General features: G+C 44.2%; 1 protein-coding gene across 10 annotated transcripts in view; it reads right to left on the reverse strand.

Annotated features, from left to right (window-relative positions):
• Positions 1-20,474, reverse strand: part of LOC135915137 (uncharacterized) — a 140,740-nt gene that overhangs the window by 30,587 nt on the left and 89,679 nt on the right. For 9 of the 10 annotated variants that reach the window (XM_065448139.2, XM_065448135.2, XM_065448134.2 and 6 more), the window contains one exon: positions 7,594-7,689. The exons of the other annotated variant lie outside the window; for it this stretch is intronic. In XM_065448139.2, coding sequence (XP_065304211.1) covers positions 7,594-7,689 — 96 coding nt within the window. The remainder of the gene's footprint in view (positions 1-7,593; positions 7,690-20,474) is intronic. 10 annotated transcript variants of the gene reach the window in all.

The raw sequence follows: 20,474 nt of genomic DNA on the forward strand, positions 1-20,474 counted from the left end.
CACAGAAAGAATTTTCCTAATTTTTTTCACGTATTATATCATACCTACGGCAGTTCATCTGCTAAAAGAAATGTAAAAAAACTGTAGCATTTTCTCACAATCCATGGATCCGGCAGCAGTTATTAATAGCTTTGCGCAAACGGCATAACTTATATAGGAAAACCAAAAGCCAACCGTTTAACATGAACTTACGTGCCCATTATAAAAACGTCTGTAACACTCTTACCTGTGAACTAAAATCAGCTAAGCGATTCTATTTCGAGCAAAAATTTTTACAGGCGGCTAATAACAGTAAAAAAAATGGGAGATTGTCAACTCTTTCTTAAACAGGAACACACGACTAAACCAAGTATCTAGAATTTTAAATGATGGAGTCGAGCTGAATTCCCCTGCAGATATGGCTGAGGCTTTTAGTAGTTTTTTCTTTCCTAACACTTTACCTTCCCCTACACATACCATCAGCATGAACCGTGTACCTCATTCATTCTTTTAATTTCCTACAACGCCGGAAGAAATAACTGCAGTTATAAGTAATCTAAAAGTGACAAGCGCTGGAATTGATGAGGTCCACCCTGCTAATAGTAAATTAATTGTGCACTTAATTTCAGATATACTTTCATTTATTGTTAATTTATTTTTCAGGACTGGTTTATTTCCTTCTGAACTTAAGCGTGGCAAAATCATCCCAGTTTTTAAGAAAGGCGATAGCTCATTAATAAATAATTACAGATCTATTTGCATTCTACCATTCTTTGGGAAAGTGATTGAGAAACTAATTGGAATACGGCTAACGAAATACCTTTCTGAATTTAAAATTCTCTCTTCATGCCAGTTTGGTTTTCGCCACGGATATTCCACAGAGGTGGCACTTATTCATCTTACTGATCAACTAAAAAAATTATTCGACGAAGGATTTCTTGCCGCTTCAGTTTTTATCGATCTAACGCAAGCATTTGATAGCATAAATCATAATATCCTTTTTTCGAAGCTCGAAGCTATTGGCATTTGTGGGCCTGCCCTCTCACTACTAAAAAGCTACTTATATAACAGAGTTCAAGTTGTTTCCATTTCCAACGCTTATTCTAGACAGCGAATTACTAACGTTGGTGTGCCCCAGGGATCTATCCTGGGGCCACTTCTATTCTTGGTTTATATTAATGATTTACCTAACTGTCTCTCTTCCACAAAATGCATTCTGTGCGCAGATCACACCACTATATTCACATTTCATAAAGATATTTCCTCTCTCGTTAATAAGTTAAATGCTGACTTAGAAAATATCCTAAGGTAATGTAATGTTAACATGTTATCTATTAATGCAACTAAGACTAAATTTGTTGTATTCACTTCTCATCAGCGAAACATACCATCCATTCCACCTATCACTTTCGGTTCTCACCGCCTTCCTCCAAGTTAATGTTCATCTTTTCTTGGTATTCTACTTGATTGTAATTTGAAATATCACAATCATATTGCTCACATAAAAGAGGAAATAGCTTATGGTATACGCATCTTAATTAAAACACGCCCTTACTTCTCACGTGCAACATTACTCTCACTTTACCACTCTTTTGTCCACTCTCACATTACTTATGGCATAATATGTTGGGGTAACACCTATAATACTCATACTGCATCTCTCCAGACAGTTCAGAACCGAGCCATAAGAATAATTACTTGCAGCCCAGGCTTTTCTAATGCCACTTCCCTACTACACGAGAATAACATCCTTACTATATCTGGACTCACTAAATACAACCTAGGTATTTTTTTCTACAGATTTGTGAATAATGAGCTACCATCGATCCCATTTTCCCCTTCTAACCTGATGATTCATAGTACCGCCAGATTTGCGTTGAATAACAATTTTCTTTTACCAAGAATCCGTACTAACTATGGTAAACAGACTCTAGAATTCTCTTCCATATCAATATGGAACACGCTTGCTTTCACAATAAAAAACTCAAGATCTTTATCACATTTTAAAAGAGAACAAAAAATGCATTTTTTATTGACAGAATAACGACAAGGATTACTGTAGTCGGTCATTGTTCGCTTTTTTCTTCTCTTTATTTTTCTTTTTTTCCTCTTTCTTTCTTTTGTTGTTGGAAACAAACTGCTGGTATTTTGTTCGCGCACAATTTTGCTGCTACCATGACATATGCTAAACCTTGTTATTTTTTGTATTCAATCATGTATTTTGTTCTGTAACCATTTTTTTCTTGTTGCTTGTATACTTCCTTATTATATGCTGTTGTTGCCTTTAGTTGTTAAAGGGACCCTGAAACGATTTTGGCGATTTTCTACAAACGTACTGAGTCGTTAGAGTAGGTCCTTCTGATCATTAATTGACACATCTAAGTGCTCCGCGTAAAGCGTGTAATTTATTATAAGGTTTTAAAAGTGCACATCGCTGTCGATCGCAGCGCACTGCTCGGCGGAATTTTAAGCCGCCCCTACCCATATGATGCAAATAACCCATATTACGTCACATGGGCGAGCTATCTGATTGGCTGACCAGGGCGCGTGGTCGATAATTTTTCCAACTTTATGGTAAACAAATGATCTTCGTAATAGTTGGAATGTTAGTTAGTTTGTTTTTATAAAAAGAAAGTAGCATAAAGAGAATGCACAAGAACAATTTTTCAGTACACTTAAGGACTTCCGGCACACAGCAAGTGTCGTCTGCTTGTGTTACAACGTACTCCATTTTGACGAGAGCTCCGCGGTCAGAGTTGGTGTCAGTCTTTTCGCGAGCACTATGATTCGACTTTGTTGCCTTGTGGGCTGCAAACGTAGCGACTAGCAATATGTCAAGCTGCGACATCGTGTCCCTCTGCAAGGCAGCGTACGAGCGAACTGGCTGCTGCGCAGGATTTGCGCGTTTGTGGCAGTCACTTTACATCGGAAGATTACTAACGCAATAGCGTTTCGCGAGTCCCGTATTAAGGCAAACGTAAGCGCAAGGGGACAGGATCTGGCCGCTTGACTGTGCCGTAACGGGATGAGCCGAAATGAGCAGAAGGGCAAATGTGAATGGTCTGCACGGTGCAGCCACCTGGTGACATAGAGCTCAACCATACACAGTAGCAGCAACGAAGCGTTTCCTTCTTTGCTGCTGGTGCGTACTTTTCGCAGGAGTGTAATCATCAACACGTTGTTTTTATAAATGTTTAAAATGTTTTACACTTCGTTAGAGCAATATTAGCGCTTTGTTTCACTGGTTAAGCGCTGCGCCAACAAGTGTCTGGACCATGCAGACCGATCAGGCCGCTCACGTACGTCTACGCCAAAGTTCCGTCATCAGCTTGAGTTTATGCCTCCAGTCATTTGCCGAAATGACCAGCTTGCCTGTGGTTAACGGAATACCAGACACGTTCGGCGCTACGACAGAATGCTCCCAACGCACGCTGCTTCGATAGCTCTCGCTTGGGGTCGACAGCCAAGCAGCTAGCGGAGAGGTTTCGCGCGGGCGGGGGCGGGCTCCAAAACACCCGGAAGTCGACGATGTGACGTCGCATCGTGACGCAGGACCAGTGAAGGCGGAGCTTAGCCCCGCTCGCTCGGCGGACGAGTTGAGGAGGAAAAGCATGGCTGGGGAGGAGGGTAACTTATAATCGCTTGTAGCTCGATTAATACGTAACGCTTCACTTAAATTGTGGTGCGAATGTTCTACTTAAGCTGTACCCTACGCGTCTACAAAATTTGTCGGAACCGTTTCAGGGGCCCTTTAACTACAATAACTGTTCTTGTACAGGAGGTCCCGATACAGTCTTTGACTATGGGACCTCCTTCTGCATACTAAGTACTTATAATTGTGACCGAACTTCTAATATTAAATTTTTGATTCTGATTCTGAACAACAAATTCCGGTAAATGATTCCCTTCTTCGCTCGTAAATGAAAAAAATGATTTCTGACAAATTTTATACGAGCAAAGTATGACTGGACTACTTTAGAATGAAAAATACGCGACGACCTTTGTGGAGCATCGGATATGTGGCATTTGCTAAACCTGTTTGATTATGAAACGAGTAAAAAAAAGTTAAGCCTGGCAATTTCACGACGTACGTGGAGCGGATCCAGTCCAAGTTGTCCTAACATGCCAGAAACTGATGATGATGCTTTGTAATCGGAGCAAACAAAACATACAGCCAGGCGCTGAGTTCGTTCAAGTTTATCAATTTCCTTAATAATGAACGGGTCCCACACTGTGGAAGCATACTATGGGACTGGGCGTACGAGGGAACGTAAGCTTGCTGCTTGACAGATGAAGGTGACTTCTTTAGCTTTCTGCGTAGAAAGCAATGTTTATTTATTTATTTATTTATTTATTTATTTATTTGTTGAACATACCTTACAACACCCTTGACAGGACATTGAGTAAGGGGGGTAATAAAAAGTGCAAAGTAACTTGTGAGTGTACAAACATACGCTTAAAATTTGCAATTGAACACAAAGAAATGGAAAGGAATCGATGATAATGTGGTATGACGGCAAATATAATGTTGGGAGGGAAAAGGATAACACGCAAAAAAATATTGCATGGCATTATACATATGGCAAACCTGCACATAAAAACTATAAAATATACCAATCACAATGACAACAGTAAAAAGAAAAAAAAACTACTACCAAAGATAGACAGACAAATATGCGGATTCTAGGCGCAGGAACAGTTGGCAGTGTTTCAACGACGCACAGTGGTAGGGCATGATAAAAACGCAGGAACTAATTGCGTGCACAGTTGCTTTTTTAATAAAGCTTTCTTGCATATGTTGTTAATATGGGTATACCATTTCAGGTTACTGTTGATCCTTATGCCTAAGTTTTTTGCGGAGGTAATAGATTCAATGTTCCGATTGCGAATGTGGTAAGTAAAGAGTAGTGGTTTTTGTTTCAGTGTTCGTGTCATTGACACAGTTTTGGAAAAGTTTATTTGCATTAATCTGTCATCGCACCAGTCCGCGAGTTTACAAAGACTATTGTTAAGTGTATCCTGGCATGAAGAACTCCTGACAGCAGAATAAATGAAACAATCAGCAAACAATTTCACCTTGACGTTAGGCTCCAAATCTTTAGTAAAATCATATACATAGATAAGAGACAGCAGGGGTCCCAACATTGACCCCTGTGGTACACCAGATAATACAGGCAGGCTATTAGATTTCACACCATCGATTTCCACAAACTGAAAACGATTCACTAAATAAGCTTGAATACAATGCAATATATTTTCTGGTAGTCCAAGTGATTTAAGAATTTCAATTAGATTTGCATGCGGGACATGGTCAAATGCCTTTCAAAAGTTAAGAAATATTGCGTCAATATGCAGGCGGTCATCTATGGCACTGGCAAAGTCGTGTGCAATAGATAACAATTGAGTTGAGGTGCGAAAGCCATGCTGCAAATCAACAAAAAAATTGTTCGCTTCCAAGTGGTTAGATATGTGAATAGCGATAACATGCTTCAAGAGCTTACAGCATGTGCTTTTGAGGGAAATGAGTCTGTAATTGTTCGGAATAAGTTTATCACCTGATTTAAACACCGGTATTACCTTAGCCGTGAGCCACTCGTTTGGTACGCAGTTCTGTTTAAGGGATGCATTAAAAATAATGTATAGGAATTCAGAAGTTAGTTCAGAGTAGCGTCGAAGGAATTTGTTAGGCGTTTTTTTTTACGTCAATATCATTTAACGTAGAAAGAATTCCTTCGCAGCTAATTGAAACGTCAGGAATTGATTGAGATGAAGACGGCGTATATGATTTAACATGGGCGCTGAGATCTGAAGGTGGAGTGAATGCTTTATAAAATGTGTCATGCGATTCCTTGACGATGTCATTAAGATAAGAATTTATGCTGTTGATTATCTTAGCAGCTGAACACTTCTATTAGAGTCGGGCAGGAAACGCCAAAACTTGTCTGGGGAGTTTTTTTTAAAGCATGTAATCATAGGCTGATTATGAAACTTGTCACGGGCGTTACGCAGTTTTATGAGTAAAGCATCCCTTAAAGAGCGTAATTCGGTATTCTGAGCCAGCTTACACTTGCGTTTGCGCTTTATTCTACGTTTGAGATGAGTGATTTCAAGAGTGATCCATGGATTCTGACATTTAGTTTTCTTTCTATGCGTCGGTATGAATTTATCAATACAATAGTTAATAACAGAGTTAAACTTACCCACCGTGGTTGCTGAGTGGCTATTGTGTTGAGCTGCGGAATACGAAGTCGCGGGATGGGATCCCGGCCACGGCGGCCGCATTTCGATGGGGGCGAAATGCGAAAACACCCGTGTACTTAGATAGAGGCGCACGTAAAAGAACCCCAGGTGGTCGAAATTTCCGCAGTCCTCCACTACGGCGTGTCTCATAATCAGTGATTTTGGCACGTAAAATCCCCTAATATAATTTACCGGAGTTAAATTGGTCCGAGAGAAGCGTGACGTCATCATCGTGTTTGAATTTATCAAGGGAAAATTGCAAGCAATCCAAAACGAATTCCCCATCAGCCGATTGAAAGTCCAGAAAGGACTGCGTGATGGGTGTAACTCCGACGCATTCTTGTATTTCTAAGTCCACATGTACAAGGTTATGATCAGCTATACCTTCAGTTAAGACAACAGTAAGATTTTCCAACAAGCCTTTGATAAATACAAGTTCAGGAATCGATTGTTTGAGGTGTATGACACGTGGGGGATGTAATACAAGCTGTTTAATATCATGAAAGAACGTAAAATGAAGCAGGACGTGCGCACTGTCAGCATCATGAGAGCCAGAGATTGATAGCTGTTCCCAATCAACGCTAGGTAGAGTGAATTTACCGGTCATCGAAATTTATGATTAAGTCGGAGCACGCGCTCTAGGTTGATGGCAGGATATTCCATGAATGACACTGGGCTTTCGGGAGGCCTGTACACGACTTCGACAAAAATATAAAAATCTCGATGTTTAACACCAAACCAAATGCTTTCGTAATGTTGTATGTTTGGACGCCGGACACAATTTATCTCCCTTTTTGCGATAACGGCAACGCCCCCTCCTCGCCCAGTGTGGTCGCGTCTAATTATTTTGCGGGAAGGGGGAATTATTTAGGTGTAATTTGTTAGTTTGGCGTTATGCTGCCACGTCAGAGGTCCCTGATATGGGTTTAGACCGCTGCTAAGCTATTTTGATGGAGCATATTGCGAAAATACTCGAGCGTCCGTGCGATCTGATTCATGTGCACGTGCAGAAATTCCAAGCGGCTGAAGTTAATCTGAATGCACCACGCCATCTCGCCTAGGCCACGTGTTTATGGCGTGCGTAAACGCCATAATTTGATGTTTCCATTTATTTGTGTCTACATTTTCGTCATTTACAGCAATCAAACATGGCCTCATGACATAATGTCGTTTTTATTAGCGCTGGCATTATACTAGTGTAAGCAAGCTGTATACCTACTTAAGCTCGTCCGTTGCCTCAGAATGAACGCAATGAAGAATCTATAATGATACATAGAATCTTAAACGACAGCTGATATACGCTGATACCCTCATTTTGTATTCTTATGGAAGTTTTGGGGTCAGAAAGGCCAGGCGAGAAAGCCCATAACTCACCACTTTTGGATCTCGGCAGCCCGTGCGGACATTTTCACGTCGCAGCACGTCCTGAATTATCTTCTGAGTAACCTTTACTGAAAGGTTTCTCAGAATCTGCAAGCAGTCAATAAAGAGGTTACTTCAATCAAATGACCAATTATTAGGTGGCAAAAAACTGCTAAAAATTTATGATTACCCACTGCAGCGTTAGCTCGACGTGCTTAATTAGATTGTGCCTCATAGGACATTCAGTAATAAACGTTGTCACACGCATTACACTGGCTGGAAACATAGTATACCGTAAAATATGTACGTAATCATGCCTACTTGTAAGCTTAATGGCTTTTTATCACACACCTGCGAAAAGTTTGATGGTGCCCTTAAATTACTCCGCATTTATTTTGTTCTCTGTGTGCAGGTTCGCACGAAATTACCTGTTGCACTTCGCGATTCCGCATTTTTTTCTGAAGCATACAGAGAGGCTTCGCACAGAAATGCTATAATCTCTTAATTAAATAAACAAAAATAATAATTTCCAGTGCGCATGTCGAATAATCACGTTTTTAAACGAGCTTTGCCTAATGCCCAAAAGATATCACTCAAGTTGTACAAGTATGGCAAGGACCTGCAAAGAAACAAAGCAATATTTCGCATTATGCAGATGCCAAATCTCGGGTGGGAGGCAACATCCAATGCAAACTAAATAAAATTCAGCAACAGACGCTATATATTTATCCCCTTGTCCGCTCTCAGACACATGCTTCTGGTAGAGACACAGCCTGCCGAAGCGTATTCCTTCAAAGCAGTGGTTGCATAATTGACCAAACTGGGTTGAAGCAAGAACTTAACCGCAAGAGAAGAAGAATTCCTGATCGGCAGTCTGCCTTCGCCATATGTTCAGCGACGTTCATCTAGGTCACTCACGGGGGGCACCAATCACGAGAAAGAAAATACAAGGAATAAAGATAGGTTACAGGGCATACGGCGGTCATTACCAAATTGCGACCAGCCGCTTAGCGCTATCGTCCAAAATAAATGTCTACGAACATGCAGGGAAGAAACTTGATGGTTAACAAAGAAGCTTGATAAGAAGTTGTAGGCCATGCAGCGAGTGAAGGAACGCAAACTGCTAGATTTAACATTAAGAGACAGGAACAGATGATATAGATCAGAGAAAAAATGAAGGTAGCCGCTATTCCAGTTGAGTTTCAAGGGACTGGCTGGACAGGCCACGCTGTCCGTGGCACAGATAACCAGTGACCTATAAGTTTTATCACATAGCTCCGAACAATTTGATGGTGTCCTTAAACTGTCCAGTATTTTTTTTTATAGACGTAGGTTCATAAAAAATTACTTGTTGCCCATTGCGATTGCACTATCTCTCGTGACGCGCACCCTTCGCACACAAATGGTAATAGTTTCTTAGCTTACCGCCACTGCGAATGATATAAAAGGTGCCATGAGAAAAGACGCGCAGTCGACTATCTCAGAGAATTAAGCGGAGTTATGAAATTAAGCAAATTTGCAGACACAACTTGAAATAGGCCAGCACAAGAAAGTGTAACTGAAGATCGCTGGACGACTTTTTCCTGCAGTGTGCATAAAAATAGGCTGACGATCATGATGGGAAAACAAATATTTTAAATTATCTGGCAATGGCGTTTCCTTCCATAAAGTTATTGACCCTTTTGAGCCTGTAATATAGCAATAAAGAAATAATAAATTGATTGATGCATGGGATATTAGCAAGGCCAGATGTAGTCAAAGAATCAAATACACATGTTGATGGGTTTCCAATAAATCGGTCATGAAACGGAGAAGTGACTGTGAATGGTGGATGTAGCATGGCTGTAATTAGGCCTGAAATGGGTTTCTGAAACTTTCGTAAAATATATAGGCATCAAAGCAATCACAATGACTATAAATTATTTGTTGTGCAGTTATGATGTATTAGTGTAGCTGCACGAAGCCCTAGTGCCCCTTCACGGTCCTTGAAAAAAAATGAAATTACATTATGGGGTTTTACGTGTCAAATCAAGATCTCATTTAGAGGCACGCTGTAGTGGTGGACTCCGGAATAATTTGAAACACTGGCGGTTGTTTAACGTGTGGCTAAATCTAACTACATGGGTATTTTCGCATTTTGCTACTATATAAATTTATTTATTTATTTATTTGTACATACTGGAGCCCCTATATGGGGCTATTGCAGGAGTGAGTTAAACAAAAAAAGGTCATACAAAAAAACAAGTAAACAATCACATATTAAAAATTCACAAGAAATAAGGCAGATGACACAAATGAAACTCAAGATAACAGCAACACTGAGAATGAGTACAAAAACGAGAAAGAGTCAATACACTGTAACAACAAGAAAATACATAAAATCAGGTGTGGTTAACTAAATGTGGCCACCGGGGCTTAGAAGAAAATTTTCGGTGAGTCGCGCTTTTGTGTCGGACGGGGTGTCTCCCCAGATCCAGTTGCGGTCATTTAAATGACCTACGATTATGTAGGGTTGAAAAATCTGATCCACTGGGCAATAAAAATCTGTTTGGTTAGCTGTTGATTAGGAGGCATGTACAACGAGCAGATTTTAACTAGTTAAAATTATAGCTGGGCAGGTCATGTATTGCGCAGACTAGATAACTGTTGGACCATTAAGGTGAGAGAATGGGTACCAAGAGAAGGGAAGCTCAGTAGAGAACTGCAGAATACTATGTGGGTGTGACGAAACTAGGAAATTGGCGGGTGCTAGTTGGAACCAATTGACGCAGGACAGGGGCAATTGGCCATCGCAGGGAGTGGCCTTCGTCCTTCAGTGGACATAAAATAGGCTGATGATGATGACGATGAAAACTTATTGCTTGTTGGGCGACTGCCTCAATATGCGTGCGAAGTTCAAATAAGCGGCATGCTACACTCTTATCAACTACGATGGCTACACCACCGGACAAGGCATTAGCATCGTCACGATCTTTCCCAAAAATAGTGTATCGTCGGAGAAAGTCTGTATCTGTAGGCTTCAAGTGCGTCGCTCGAGCACATAGCAGCTTTGGATTGTAGCTCTAGAGGAGTTCTCCGATATCGTCAAGGTTATGGGGAAGTCCTCTAACGTTACATTGCAGAATATGTGTTTGAATTATAGGAGAAGTAATAATCCTGTGTGTTGAAGAAACAAAATTTAAATGTCGGGGCCTACTACAAGCGCCATGACACGAAGTTCGTCTTTTCTAGAGCGGTCAATATAATCGCGCCGCTCCTCAGGCGCTGAAAGCGCCGTCACGATCGCTGTTACGTTCACCACTTCTTGCGAGGCGCTGGACATGCACTCTAGCGAGCGCTCTGTTTGACCAGAGGGCTTCGTATCAATGGACGATACACTTGACGCCACCATGCCGCAGGACGATGGCCTCTTCTTCTGTGACTGAAGAGAAATGCTGGCTGCCGCCGACAGAGGGACAGATGTCGTCAGTGCCGCCTCACTCTGTGTGGACCGGACAGGCGACGGAGGCTGCTGTGGCACTGTCACTAAAGTGCGTACCCACGCCACTCTCGATATGGCCACCATTGCCGCCGCGGCCGCAGCGCCGCTTGCAAGGCGATCGAGAAGGCTCCCCAGTTGTTCCCGAGCTCGCCCGACGGGTTGGTCACGTGGGTCGCTGGAAGGTGACGAGGGACGATTAGGCCCGGCGAGCGGGGAGAGTTGTCTGGGAGACGGAACAACGACGTCGTGCACCGGGAGACAACTGAAGATGTGGTCGGCAGGCTGAAATCTCCAGGACGAAATCTTCGCCGGTCGATCGACAGATGGCGCAAGTCCGTCAAGGTATTCGGCAGCGAGGTACCAGCAGCCCAACGCTTTTCAGATCGGGATCTCGGCAAACACGCCACAGATAAGCCTCGTGTTCCAGCCCACTCTATGAACTTTCCGCCGGAATCTTTTTTTTAATCGCGTTTCCTCTTTCACCCAATTATTCATCGCACGTTAATTCTTGTATGTTTAGTTGGCGTAGTGTTTGCCGCGTTTATTGTCGCTTGTATTATTGATTTGTGTCACGTATTTTTTTGTTTCGCGAGTGTAAGTAGTTCCCACGTGGTGGGCTTTGCGTGGCGCGTCGCGTCAGGGCGTGCGTTGTGTGTGACCCGCACGCCTTTCGCGAAGCTTGGCACCATCTGCTGGTAGTTTGTATATTCTTTTTATCATTGTGCCTCGGGCATGATCTTACTTTATTAAATTGAGTGTATGGTTGTACGTCGCCTCCCATCTCATGCCTCTGGTTCACGGTCGATCAGGCGTGGACCTTATCGCCGGTCAGCAGTCGAACCATCAATAAATGCACGCGGGGTGAGTTTGTTGTCGCCCCATTCCCTCTGTTTCGGAGAGTGCGAATAACCTACCACCGATCTTTCACAGGCGCTGCTCCCTAACGTGCCACTTCGGCAAAGTTGACATTAGGCTGGTAGGACACCTACCTGCGTGCAATTATTTGAATGAGATGTGTTTTACTTTTATGTGGACAATTTCTTTTGTCTTTTTGACATGGTGGGCCCAACCGCGAGTATTATGCGTGCTCGCCATCACAGTTCACTCAATGGAGAGAGTTTTCACACAATTAGGAGGTGTACTCGTGAGCCCTGCATTTCGCACAAGTTTGGCAGCTTCATCAGTTCTGTGAACTGTGGCCTAATTGCTGGAATTTGAAACATGTCAGAGGGCTTGGGACATATGGTCAGACCGGGATCTTACATACCTTGTCTCAACACTCTCTGGGGGCGCACTTTTACCCAAAGGTAAGTATTAGATGTTTTGTTTTAATCTTTTTCCGTGACGCCTTAGCAAAGTTCTCTTAACAATATTACGTTCTGATCGCTCAAGCCTTCTAATAGTTCAACTTCCGTGAGCGTCATCTTGTCATCATCAAAAACTACACTAAGGGTGGTGTTCATCATGCGTTGTGTGGTCACTGTCGCTAGAACATCTGCAAATGACACTAGGGCATGCAGTTTCTCGTGTTGCTTTTTATAACGGATTTCCAAGAAGAGATCGCCGGTAGCCATCTTTGATGCTATATAGCCTGGTCCATGTGCCTAAGTTAGGGATTTGGAAACGACGGAAGGTTAGATTGCTGATGCTTGTTTTCCGCATTTTTCAGAGTGGATCACACGAAATCGGGGGTAGGTTTCTTTTTGGCGATCAAAACATTCGAAGATATCATTGGTGCACCCCCTCGGCAGGGAGCGATCAGTTATAGGTGCGAAGAAACTAACCTAAGTGAGTGTATTTTTTGGCAGTAACGACTGTCACCTACCATGGAGCCCTAGAGGGGGACACTGCAGGACTTATAGAAGAGGCCGTGCAAACGCGAGCTGCACGTCACCGCTATAACCAAATTTGACATAGCCGAGGTTGTCTACTCGCACAAGGGGAACCCTTGCTGCCTGGAAGATCGGAAGTAATAAAGAAATGGTTAGGACACAGGAAAAATAGAAAACAAGTAAGAAATGATAAGAGTGGAGAGGAGGATAGGAAAAGGCAACTACCGGTTCCCCCTTGTGGGTCAGTCCGGGGGTGCGGAATACGTGAAGCCGAGGCCAAATGGGCGTGTGGCCTCCGCCGAGCGGCCGTAAAGGGCCATACTCCCTTCATCGGCTCAGCGCCCCAGGTTCCCTTTTTGGCGGACACGGCTAAGCCACGCGCGGTTAGACGCTGGAGGGTCAAAACCTCGTGTGCTCGGGTACATGGTGTCGCAACACACCAAACACCTGTTGACGCAGACGCCCCTGCGGGGACGAGTGCAGAGTCGGCTATAGAAGCATGGTATGCAGAACAGCCGCGCAAGAGAAACCATTGCTGCAGCAGGCAACACCGAAGAATGCCATTCTAAAAAAAAAAACAAGAAAATAGCAGTAATGGTGTCTGAGCTTGCCATCAAGCTTTCCTGCCCCAATGACATCAAGTAGCAGCCGCAATAGCACCTCGTTCCCTACTGTCCCTTTTCCTCGACCATCCCGTACCCATTCGTGATCCAGATGAAGCCGATGTAGCTTGAGGTCTGGCTCAATGTCGCGGTCAAATTCGCAAACGAGAATATCATATGCATATACTATCGCCGACAAAAGCTTCAGTCGGGAAGTTGAAGAAATGAGGAGAAATTTGGGTACATACATTTTTTCGCTTAGATTCCTCACGCGTGATGCGAAGGACTTCATCGCTGTGGGGCACGTATGGCACAGGATACACCGTTTACAGTACTGCAACAAGGATGCTCAGGATTCGAGTTTCGAGAAGAAACTCGAAGAAGATTCGAGAAGAAAAGAGAAGAAAACTCGAAGAAGATTCGAGAAGAAAAGAAACAAGCGGAAGCGTTTAACACATTCTTCCAATCTGTATTTACCCCCGACAACGGCATTACGCATGCTTACAGGCCAGAAAATATAAAGCACAACGAAACACTAAGCGCTCCAGTCGTAACTGAAGCAGGCGTGTTCGCACTATTATTAAATTTAGATGATAAAAAGTGCAACGGTCCTGACGGAATCCCGAACTGTTTCCTGAAACGTTATGCCGAGCCTGTAAGCAAATACTTATGCCTTATTTACAATAAGTCAATCTCTGAACAATGTATCCCAGCAGAATGGAAAATTGCTAAAATAGTGCCCGTCTACAAATCAGGCAATATTTCTTGTCAGTCAAACTATAGGCCTATTTCTCTCACATGTACATGCTGCAAAATCTTGGAACATATTATCTTAAAATCCGTTAAACAGTTCATTGAGGCAAACAATGTCCTCCTTCCATGCCAACATGGCTTCAGGACTGGTCTGTCTACCATTACCCAACTCGTTGAGATATTACACGATTTCGCCAAAGCAATTAACGACCAGACACAAATAGATGTTATTTACCTAGACTTCTCAAAGGCCTTTGATCGTGTCTGCCATGCTAAACTACTCTTAAAGCTTAAACATATACTAGGAGATGGGCCAATTTTTCGTTGGATTAGCAATTACTTATCTGACCACCGCCAGTTTGTTCAGTTAGGCTCCCACGCTTCTGAAACTGTACCAGTACTTTCTGGTGTACCCCAGGGTTCCGTTTTGGCCCCTATCCTGTTTCTTTTGTTCATAAATGACATAACTAATCAGATTGAATCCGAAATTAGGCTATTTGCAGACGATTGCGTCCTCTATAGAGAAGTACTAAACCGGCAAGACCAAATTAGTCTTAACAAGGATTTTTCTCTGATAGTGCAATGGTGTGAAGACTGGCAAATGGCCATCAACTTCGATAAAACAGTTTCAATGTCAGTAACAAAAAAGAAATCCAAGCTTACTTTTTCATATGGCTGTGATAATACTATACTTAACACTGTCACTCAGTACAAGTACTTGGGCGTTATCATATCATCAGACTTAGGATGGTCGGCTCATGTAGAGTACGTAGCAAGCAAAGCGATGCGAAAGCTGATGTTCTTAAAACGGGCCCTGCGATACTCTACGAAGGAGGCTAAGCTCTTGGCCTATGTTACAATCATACGTCCTATCTTAGAATATGCGAACGTGGCGTGGTTTCCCTTTGCCCAAAATCAAATCGCCACTCTTGAGGCTGTCCAGCGAAAAGCCGAGCGGTTTATCTGTAACCGATTTCGGCGCACCGACTCGCCTACTCAGATGCTATACGAAATCGGCCTTCACACACTAAGCAGTCGTGCGATGCTGTACCGACTCAAATTTTTGTATCTCATCCTGCATAATAAGGTACATGTGGATTCTAACACCTATATTTCCTATAACACATCCAGAGAAACCCGTCACAAGCATCACCTAACACTCCAAGAATATTCTTGCACTAACAATACATTCAGCTTCTCGTTCTTCCCGCGAGCAGTTCGCGATTGGAATGCTTTAGCCCAGACATTGGTCGATCAGCCTACTGTTGACAAATTTGTTGAAATAGTTGGCGCAACAGTATTGTCAATCACTATCTAAATGATATGTTATCATTGTCTTTATCATTGTATTGTCAAATGTTTTTGGAAATGTGTGATGTGAAATGATGTATGATGCTATCAATTGTATAACCATATGCTTATCCTTCTTTTGTCTCTTGCAAAATATCATATGACATTGAAACAAGCTCTTTGTGCGTTATGTTTTTGCCATATTATTGCTCTTAACATAGGTCCATGAAACTCTACTCTTGCCAAGTGCCCTTTTGTATTCTTATGTATATGCCTGTACTACTATATCTACAGACCCTTCTAACCCACTCCTGTAAAAATCCCTGATGGGATTGACAGTATCACAAAATAAATAAATAAAATAAATAAAAGATAATATATAAAGCTGGAATATGGCTTGAGCAAACGGTGATACCAGTTCTTTGACTCTGCATAGAGACTTTAAAAAGGCTTATACTCCATGCAGCAGTCGGGAGGTTGATACCTAAATGGAGCTCTAGAAATTATTGCGCGCTTGTCATTGCACAATGATACATTACAGAACCATAGTCAAGGCGAGAGCCGACAAGGCTGCTGTACTAGTTAAGGAGGCATAATCGATCACTACCACATGTTGTGTGCGGAAGAACTTTTAAGAGGTTGATCGTCTTCAGACATGTTGCTTTCAGCTATCTAAAATAGGGGATGAGTTAAAATAGGATGAGAATTTATGTTCACTGCCCAGAAATAGTTCCTCTCAAATTATCATCAGACTTTGCACTGGTATCGCGCCTGTTACGTATGAGACGAGAACACACGCACTTTTCTGTGCCTGTGTTCTAAATCCATTTACATAAGTCCATTAAGCCAATTTCTTTAATGCAACCTGCACCTGTGGTTTGCAGATACCAATGTTACATGATTTGAAACATATCTGCACGTCATCGCCAAATATGGAATAAAACATTGTCCGAGAGATGAGTGTATACAACGAGTTAATTTTTACCATCAAGATTGGTGGATGGATGTATGAATGCTATGAGCGGCACTTTGTTATGGGCGTCCCCTAATGCCCTTCCTAGGATATAGGAGAAATAAACCTACGATAAATTCTCATCAAAAAAATTTTATGAGCCGCTTTGGTGAACTTTATTTTTGCATGTCCCAGTTTTTTGTTGTGTCCCTACTTTTCTTCCAACCATCTTCCAATCGCCTCTTACTAATCTTTATTGCAGACATGCTTACTTTCCCCCTGCTCTCGCTCAACCTAAGGCCTTCAAGAAGGCTAGCGGGGCCCAAATCGAGCGCTGAACAGATAACTTCACATTCTAATAAAACATGCTCCACCGTTTCCCCAGCTTTACCGCAGCAAGCACATGCTTCTTCTTCCTTCTTATATCTCGCTTTATAGGTGCATGTTGTAAGCCATCCTGATCTCACTTCGAAAAGCAATTAGGTTTCCGTTTAAGTTATCATAAACTGTTTCTTTCCTGATTTCGTTTTTTCCTCTTAAGTTGTTACTCATAGCAGGTTTCTTTTTCATTGCTGTCACTCATGAGATTATTTCAGCGTATCTTACCTTCCGCTTGAAGTTATTTGTTGCTGTGTTGCTCACATTACAGGCCGCATACTTCCTTGTTAAGTTTCCTTGTTCTTTCCCTCCATGGGAATCAATGTTTTCTTATACAAATACTCCAACACTCTCCAAGCTCATTAAAATTTTCCCATATTCCTCCGTCCTTCTTCATAATCAATTTTACAGTAAGCTTTCGTCACTTGAAACTTTTTCCAGCCCATATCACCCTGCACAGCTTAATCTGTAGTCTTCCCGTGAGCGCACAACGCGATGCTACCCGCTGACGTTTGGTTGTGTTGCATCTGGGTCGCAAGCCCAAAGGGTAGCGTTGGCCTGCTGGCCCGAGGCACAACTGGAAGCATCCGAAGGTCCTGGCAAAGCATGAGTCGACTGCTAACAGAACAACTTGTTTATTCTAGCATCGCAAAAGAGCGGCCGGTCAGGTCGACCGAAGTGGAGAGACGGGAGAGAACGCTACTCGACGGAAGAATTCGGAGCCTCTCCATTGGCGTCCGGGGGCAGCTGCTTTTATACTCTCGGAGTCGAGGGCAAGAAGGAACGCCTCGTCAGAGGCGCACGTGGCGGCGGGGCATGGACGCGCTGAGAGACACGTTGAGACAAGAAGTGACGCATCCGCTGGGCCGGCGCTGGTCAGACCTCCTCGCTTCACACTTGAGGAGTCCTCTCCCCGGCTGCCGCGCTTTGACAAGCGTGGGGACCAACATGCACACACACACACACTCGCACACACGAAGACACGTGGTATTGAAACGTGCCTGGACGCGCTTGGCGGGGAGGCGTCGCGGCAGCGCTGAACGGGCCAAAATGTCCGCCGCTTTGAACGAAACCCCGGCGTCCGTTGCATCCGCGCCAGCTATACCGCGCGTCGTAGGCGAAACGTAGCAGACCGCCCCGCCGGGAGAAGGAGGTCCCGATGGTCAGGGGACTGCATCCGCTGTGCGGAGGGATGTCGCTCGATGATGCTCATAACCGAAGTCGGTCGTCCTTCGGCGTTTCTTGAGCGCAGCGCACAGAGAAGGCCTCGTTCTCACGTTCAGGTTCACACAGGACACTGCAAAGTGACTTCGGGAGAGTTGCCATTTTTGTTCTCGTTCCCAGCAAGCGTTAGAACCGAAACCGACCGAAACTATACCGCTCAGTCAGCAAGCACGACACAACCCTCACTAAGCCCTGCCAGGCTCTTTCCCTTCTTATACTACTGCCTAGTTTCTTACAGTAGTCTAGCAGCACGCAGAACGCGTCCACAAATTGGAAAAAAATTGCACTACAAAGCACGTCATCACTTTGAAACACTAAACAAAAGCAATATCTTAAAAATCCTGCCTCAGGAAGAAAAACATCACTAAGAAACAACTTTGAGGCTGATTCCTACGTTAGGGGCTTCGACTTAAGCCATCGGCGTTACCGTTGAGACTCCCCTTTTTGTAACGCACCTCAAAAGAATATTGTTGCAAAGCGAGGCTCCAGCGCAGGAGGCGGCCATTTGTGGAAGAGATGGTCTGCAGCCATTGGAGAGGGCAGCGATCCGTTTCGAAGCATGCGAATCGGAGATCGCAGCGAGCGACCGTACACTAGCTCACCTGGCGAAAACCCCGTAGCCACATGCGGCGCGGTCCTCAATGCAAACGTCACCCCAGGCAGACACAGCTCCCAGTCAGTTTGTTGTTCAAAACACAATGCTCTCAACACGCGCTTCATGACGGAGTGGAGCTTCTCAACGGAATTCGACTGGGGGTGGTACACTGAGCTGTGTAACAGCTTTACCCCGCACCTTTCGAGAAAGGCTGTCGTCAAAGCTCTAGTAAACACTGTGCCCTGATGTGACTGGATTTCCGCAGGAAAACCAACTCGCGCAAATATGGACAGTAGTGCATTGACTATCTCAACTGAGCTGAGTTCTTTAAGCGGCACTGCTTCAGGGAACTTTGTCGCTGGGCAGATCACAGTCAAAATGTGTCTGTACCCCGAGGTTGTTACCGGCAGAGGTCCCACTGTATCAATAACGAGCCGTCTAAATGGCTTCGTAATGGAAGGTACCAACTTCAACGGCGCCCTCAATTTTCCCCCTGGTTTGCCCACCCGCTGACAGGTGTCACATGTCCTCACAAAGGGGTCGGCGTCCCGAAAACACCCTGGCCAATAGTACTCTTGCAAGAGACGGTCCTTTGTTTTCTTAACTCCCAGGTGTCCGGACCACGAACCCCCATGCGACAAGCGCAACAGATCCTGACGGTAGCACTGAGGCATGATCAGCTGATCGAACTCCTCCCCCCTGCGGTCTAGATACTTCCGGTACAGGACCCCACCTATTTGGACAACACGAGCATTTTTCTTGGCGATACCCTCCTTGACAATGCAGCGTATGCTTTCTAGGCTGCCATCCTTTTTTTGCTCGGCTATCAAAGCCACCCGGCTGACTTTTAGCAACCCATTAAGTCCCTCTGACGTAGGCGCGATGAGCAAATCTGCAGATAGCTCTTCTAACTTTCCCGTGTCGGGCATTTCCTCTCCAGTATCTGGTGCCTTCAACGCTACAGGCTCAATTGTATTCAGTTCGGACGTGTTCAGAATATCAGCTTGCTGCGCCTCCGACCCTTTTTCATTGTTCGACAACGTCGGCCCCGCAACTACCGCCTTTGCAGCGAGCTCCCGGACTCTCGATCTGGTTAAGGCCTGAACGCTAGCCTCGCCAAACAAAAGCCCCTTCTCGCGCAGGAGGTGATCGGACCTGTTCGAAAATAGGTACGGGCACTGGGGGGGGGGCAACATAGATGACACTGTGGCCTCCGTCTCAAGCGCTCCGAAAGATCCTTCAATAAGCACTTTTTCTACGGGCAGACACACGCTATGAGCTTCCACGGCTTGCTTGATCCATGCGCACTCGCCCGTGAACATATCGGGTTCTACGTAAGAGGGGTGAACTACATCCATTGTAGCTGCGGAATCGCGGAGCACTCGGCACTCTTTCCCGTTCACGAGGAGGTCTCGCATGTAAGGCTCGAGAAGCTTCATGTTCTCGTCAGTGCTGCATAATGACAAAAACACGACTTTTGTTTTTGTTTCCGGACACTGCGCTGAAAAGTGACCGGCTTCTGGCACGTATAACACACGCGCACTTGCCTCGTCTCGAACCGCTTTCTGCGTTCGGCTTCGGCTGCCGCCGTCTCCTTACATTCAGTCGGACTGCTTTCACTCGCATCCGCACTACGTGTGTCCCTTCTTGCTCTTATGGGCGTGAAGTTCGGCCTCTCAAACTTGGAGCCAAATTCACCCTTTTGACCGTCCTTAGCTCCGCGAGCCCGACGCGTCACAAACTCTTCGGCTAGCTCAGCGGCTCTAGCCACCGTACTAACGTATGG

This window comes from Dermacentor albipictus, chromosome 4 (genome assembly GCF_038994185.2).
Source record: "Dermacentor albipictus isolate Rhodes 1998 colony chromosome 4, USDA_Dalb.pri_finalv2, whole genome shotgun sequence".
NCBI lineage: Eukaryota > Metazoa > Arthropoda > Arachnida > Ixodida > Ixodidae > Dermacentor > Dermacentor albipictus.